This window comes from Phyllobates terribilis, unplaced genomic scaffold, assembly GCF_046119375.1.
Source record: "Phyllobates terribilis strain yellow unplaced genomic scaffold, ASM4611937v1 Scaffold_8__6_contigs__length_399053987, whole genome shotgun sequence".
In the NCBI taxonomy this organism is placed as follows: Eukaryota; Metazoa; Chordata; class Amphibia; order Anura; family Dendrobatidae; genus Phyllobates; species Phyllobates terribilis.
This window is the reverse complement of record NW_027362768.1, coordinates 197,779,159-197,785,808: the sequence shown is the minus strand read 5'-3', so window position 1 is coordinate 197,785,808 and position 6,650 is coordinate 197,779,159. Positions and strand designations below refer to the sequence as shown.

At 42.6% G+C, this 6,650-nt stretch overlaps 1 protein-coding gene across 2 annotated transcripts in view; it reads right to left on the bottom strand.

Annotated features, from left to right (window-relative positions):
• Positions 1–6,650, bottom strand: part of LOC141157125 (uncharacterized) — a 56,261-nt gene that overhangs the window by 6,466 nt on the left and 43,145 nt on the right. For both annotated transcript variants that reach the window (XM_073644020.1, XM_073644021.1), the window contains one exon: positions 999–1,104. In XM_073644020.1, coding sequence (XP_073500121.1) covers positions 999–1,005 — 7 coding nt within the window. In that variant the 5' untranslated portion in view covers positions 1,006–1,104. The remainder of the gene's footprint in view (positions 1–998; positions 1,105–6,650) is intronic.

The window sequence follows — 6,650 nt, the reverse complement described above, 5'->3', positions numbered from 1 at the left end:
CTGCAAAGACACGAGGGCCCTTTAACACAATGATCTGAAAGTTGATACTTTGTATCTGTTCACATCCGACCTAGCAATACAATTGTAACGGACAATCATGGCACGGACCGCAGCCTGAACATGTCAGGTATAATGCACAGTGAAAGTAGAAAAGAGGTACGAGGTGAGGTACAAGGTGTAAGGAGGGAGGTGTGAGGTATGACGGGTGAGATATGAGGGGGGAGGTACAAGGTGTAAGGGGGGAGGTAGGAGGTACGATGGGAAGTACGAGGGGGGAGGTGTGAGGTACGATGGGAGGTACAAGGTGTGAGGTGCGAGGGGGAAGGTGAGCTACAAGGTGTAAAGGGAGAGGTGTAAGGGGAGACATGAGGGGGGGTATGAGGTGTGAGGTAAGAGGGGAGGTAGAAGGGGTGAGGTACGAGAGGTGAGATATGAATGGGGAGGTACAAGATGTAATGGGGGAGGTACGAGGTGTGAGGGGGGAGTTAAGAGGTGAGAAGTATGAGGGAGGGAGGTACGAGAGGTGAGATATGAAGGGGGAGGGGGGAGTTACGAGGTGAGAGGTACGAGGGAGGTACAAGGGGTGAGATATGAAGGGGGAGGGGGGAGTTACGAGGTGAGAGGTACGAGGGAGGTACAAGGGGTGAGATATGAAGGGGGAGGGGGGAGTTACGAGGTGAGAGGTACGAGGGAGGGAGGTACAAGGGGTGAGATATGAAGGGGGAGGTACGAGGTGTGAAGGGAAAGGTGTAAGGGGAGACATGAGGGGGGGTATGAGGTGTGAGGTAAGAGGGGAGGTACGAGGGGTGAGATATGAAGGAGGAGGGGGGAGGTACGAGGTGAGAGGTACGAGTTGGGATTCCCCGGCTGTGGCGGATCATAGACAGGCCCAGTAATATATACAGCACTTTACTTCTAGTAGGACACAAAGTTCTATGAACTGAAGGCAGGAAATGATGGGGGTGATAGTTCATGGGTGCAGGGCAGAGCACACTCACCAGACATGATGGGGGGCCTCAGTTGGGGGAGGACAGATCTAGAGGCAGGTACTACACCGTCACCTTGTGCAGCCGCTCCCGGTCACCTGTAGTTTCCTCATCTGAGCTGGAGAAGAAATGAAAGAGTTAATGCTGATAACTCAGTGAGTGGGAGGAAACCTGAACCATCTGCTCTCACAGCCTGATAACAGAGAGAAATGACTGCACTTAAAGGGATAAGAACCCAGAACACTCTATAGTCTGTCCAGGTGACTGCAATCTATTGTTCTCTGTCATCAGCCATTTCAGGCTGGGAGAATCAGAGTGTAGAGAATGATGCAGAGATTTCCCCACCTCCCATGATCTCTGTTTATATCTCATACCTCAGCCTCTTATAACGCTCCAGTACTGATATAACCTCCAGACATTAGATTATATGTGACTGATATCAGCCCCTCTTATAACACTCCAGTACTGATATAACCTCCAGACATTACATCATATGTGACTGATATCAGCCCCTCTTATAACGATCCAGTACTGATATAACCTCCAGACATTACACCATATGTGACTGATATCAGCCCCTCTTATAACGCTCCAGTACTGATATAACCTCCAGACATTACACCATATGTGACTGATATCAGCCCCTCTTATAACGCTCCAGTACTGATATAACCTCCAGACATTACACCATATGTGACTGATATCAGCTCCTCTTAGAACACTCCAGTACTGATATAACCTCCAGACATTACATCATATGTGACTGATATCAGCCCCTCTTATAACGCTCCAGTACTGATATAACCTCCAGACATTAGATTATATGTGACGGATATCAGCCCCTCTTATAACACTCCAGTACTGATATAACCTCCAGACATTACATCATATGTGACTGATATCAGCCCCTCTTATAACGATCCAGTACTGATATAACCTCCAGACATTACACCATATGTGACTGATATCAGCCCCTCTTATAACGCTCCAGTACTGATATAACCTCCAGACATTACACCATATGTGACTGATATCAGCCCCTCTTATAACGCTCCAGTACTGATATAACCTCCAGACATTACACCATATGTGACTGATATCAGCTCCTCTTAGAACACTCCAGTACTGATATAACCTCCAGACATTACATCATATGTGACTGATATCAGCCCCTCTTATAACGCTCCAGTACTGATATAACCTCCAGACATTAGATTATATGTGACTGATATCAGCCCCTCTTATAACACTCCAGTACTGATATAACCTCCAGACATTACATCATATGTGACTGATATCAGCCCCTCTTATAACGATCCAGTACTGATATAACCTCCAGACATTACACCATATGTGACTGATATCAGCCCCTCTTATAACGCTCCAGTACTGATATAACCTCCAGACATTACACCATATGTGACTGATATCAGCTCCTCTTATAACACTCCAGTACTGATATAACCTCCAGACATTACATCATATGTGACTGATATCAGCCCCTCTTATAACGCTCCAGTACTGATATAACCTCCAGACATTACATCATATGTGACTGATATCAGCCCCTCTTATAACGTTCCAGTACTGATATAACCTCCAGACATTACATCATATGTGACTGATATCAGCCCCTCTTATAACGTTCCAGTACTGATATAACCTCCAGACATTACATCATATGTGACTGATATCAGCCCCTCTTATAACGTTCCAGTACTGATATAACCTCCAGACATTACATCATATGTGACTGATATCAGCCCCTCTTATAACGTTCCAGTACTGATATAACCTCCAGACATTACATCATATGTGACTGATATCAGCCCCTCTTATAACGCTCCAGTACTGATATAACCTCCAGACATTACATCATATGTGACTGATATCAGCCCCTCTTATAACGTTCCAGTACTGATATAACCTCCAGACATTACATCATATGTGACTGATATCAGCCTCTGATAACGCTCCAGTACTGATATAACCTCCAGACATTACACCATATGTGACTGATATCAGCCTCTTACAACGCTCCAGTACTGATATAACCTCCAGACATTACACCATATGTGACTGATATCAGCTCCTCTTAAAACGCTCCAGTACTGATATAACCTCCAGACATTACATGATATGTGACTGATATCAGCCTCTTATAACGCTCCAGTACTGATATAACCTCCAGACATTACATCATATGTGACTGATATCAGCCCCTCTTATAACACTCCAGTACTGATATAACCTCCAGACATTACACCATATGTGACTGATATCAGCCTCTTATAACGCTCCAGTACTGATATAACCTCCAGACATTACATCATATGTGACTGATATCAGCTCCTCTTATAACGCTCCAGTACTGATATAACCTCCAGACATTACACCATATGTGACTGATATCAGCCCCTCTTATAACGCTCCAGCACTGATATAACCTCCAGACATTACACAATATGTGACTGATATCAGCCTCTAATAACGCTCCAGTACTGATATAACCTCCAGACGTTACACCATATGTAACTGATATCAGCCTCTTATAACGCGCCAGTACTGATATAACCTCCAGACATTACACAATATGTGACTGATATCAGCCTCTAATAACGCTCCAGTACTGATATAACCTCCAGACGTTACACCATATGTAACTGATATCAGCCTCTTATAACGCGCCAGTACTGATATAACCTCCAGACATTACACCATATGTGATTGATATCAGCCCCTCTTATAACGCTCCAGTACTGATATAACCTCCAGACATTACATCATATGTGACTGATATCAGCCCCTCTTATAACGCTCCAGTACTGATATAACCACCAGACATTACATCATATGTGACTATTATCAGCCTCTTATAACGCTCCAGTACTGATATAACCTCCAGACATTACATCATATGTGACTGATATCAGCCTCTTATAACGCTCCAGTACTGATAGAACCTCCAGACATTACATCATATGTGACTGATATCAGCCCCTCTTATAACGCTCCAGTACTGATATAACCCCCAGACATTACATCATATGTGATTATTATCAGCCTCTTATAACGCTCCAGTACTGATATAACCTCCAGACATTAGATTATATGTGACTGATATCAGCCTCTTATAACGCTCCAGTACTGATATAACCTCCAGACATTCCATCATATGTGACTGATATCAGCTCCTCTTATAACGCTCCAGTACTGATATAACCTTCAGACATTACACCATATGTGACTGATATCAGCCCCTCTTATAACACTCCAGTACTCATACAACCTCCAGACATTACACCATATGTGACTGATATCAGCCTCTTATAACGCTCCAGTACTGATATAACCTCCAGACATTAGATTATATGTGACTGATATCAGCTCCTCTTATAACGCTCCAGTACTGATATAACCTCCAGACATTACATCATATGTGACTGATATCAGCCTCTTATAACGCTCCAGTACTGATATAACCTTCAGACATTAGATTATATGTGACTGATATCAGCCCCTCTTATAACGCTCCAGCACTGATATAACCTCCAGACATTACACCATATGTGACTGATATCAGCCTCTTATAATGCTCCAGTACTGATATAACCTCCAGACGTTACACCATATGTGACTGATATCAGCCTCTTATAACGCTCCAGTACTGATATAACCTCCAGACATTACACCATATGTGACTGATATCAGCCTCTTATAATGCTCCAGTACTGATATAACCCCCAGACATTACATCATATGTGACTATTATCAGCCTCTTATAACGCTCCAGTGCTGATATAACCTCCAGACATTACATCATATGTGACTGATATCAGCCCCTCTTATAACGCTCCAGTACTGATATAACCTCCAGACATTAGATTATATGTGACTGATATCAGCCCCTCTTATAACGCTCCAGTACTGATATAACCGCCAGACATTACATCATATGTGACTGATATCAGCCTCTTATAACGCTCCAGTACTGATATAACCTCCAGACATTACATCATATGTGACTGATATCAGCTCCTCTTATAACACTCCAGTACTGATATAACCTCCAGACATTACACCATATGTGACTGATATCAGCCTCTTATAATGCTCCAGTACTGATATAACCTCCAGACATTAGATTATATGTGACTGATATCAGCCCCTCTTATAACGCTCCAGTACTGATATAACCTCCAGACATTACATCATATGTGACTATTATCAGCCTCTTATAACGCTCCAGTACTGATATAACCTCCAGACATTACATCATATGTGACTGATATCAGCTCCTCTTATAACGCTCCAGTACTGATAGAACCTCCAGACATTACATCATATGTGACTGATATCAGCCCCTCTTATAACGCTCCAGTACTGATATAACCTCCAGACATTAGATTATATGTGACTGATATCAGCCCCTCTTATAACGCTCCAGTACTGATATAACCGCCAGACATTACATCATATGTGACTGATATCAGCCTCTTATAATGCTCCAGTACTGATATAACCTCCAGACATTACATCATATGTGACTGACATCAGCCTCTTATAAAACTCCAGTACTGATATAACCTCCAGACATTACACCATATGTGACTGATATCAGCCTCTTATAAAGCTCCAATACTGATATAACCTCCAGACGTTACAACATATGTGACTGATATCAGCCTCTTATAACGCTCCTGTACTGATATAACCTCCAGACATTACACCATATGTGACTGATATCAGCCTCTTATAACGCTCCAGTACTGATATAACCTCCAGACATTACACCATATGTGACTGATATCAGCCTCTTACAACGCTCTAGTACTGATATAACCTCCAGACATTACACCACATGTGACTGATATCAGCTCCTCTTATAACGCTCCAGTACTGATATAACCTCCAGACATTACATGATATGTGACTGATATCAGCCTCTTATAACGCTCCAGTACTGATATAACCTCCAGACATTACACCATATGTGACTGATATCAGCCTCGTATAACGCTCCAGTACTGATATAACCTCCAGACATTACACCATATGTGACTGATATCAGCCTCGTATAACGCTATAGTACTGATATAACCTCCAGACATTAGATTATATGTGACTGATATCAGCCCCTCTTATAACGCTCCAGTACTGATATAACCTCCAGACATTACATCATATGTGACTGATATCAGCTCCTCTTATAACGCTCCAGTACTGATATAACCTCCAGACATTACACCATATGTGACTGATATCAGCCCCTTTTATAACGCTCCAGCACTGATATAACCTCCAGACATTACACCATATGTGACTGATATCAGCCTCTTATAACGCTACAGTACTGATATAACCTCCAGACATTACACCATATGTGACTGATATCAGCCTCTTATAACGCTCCAGTACTGATATAACCTCCAGACATTACCCCATATGTGACTGATATCAGCCTCTTATAGAGCTCCAGTACTGATATAACCTCCAGACATTATACCATATGTGACTGATATCAGCCTCTTATAAAGCTCCAGTACTGATATAACCTCCAGTCATTACATCATATGTGACTGATATCAGCTCCTCTTATAACGCTCCAGTACTGATGTAACCTCCAGACATTACACCATATGTGACTGATATCGGCTCCTCTTA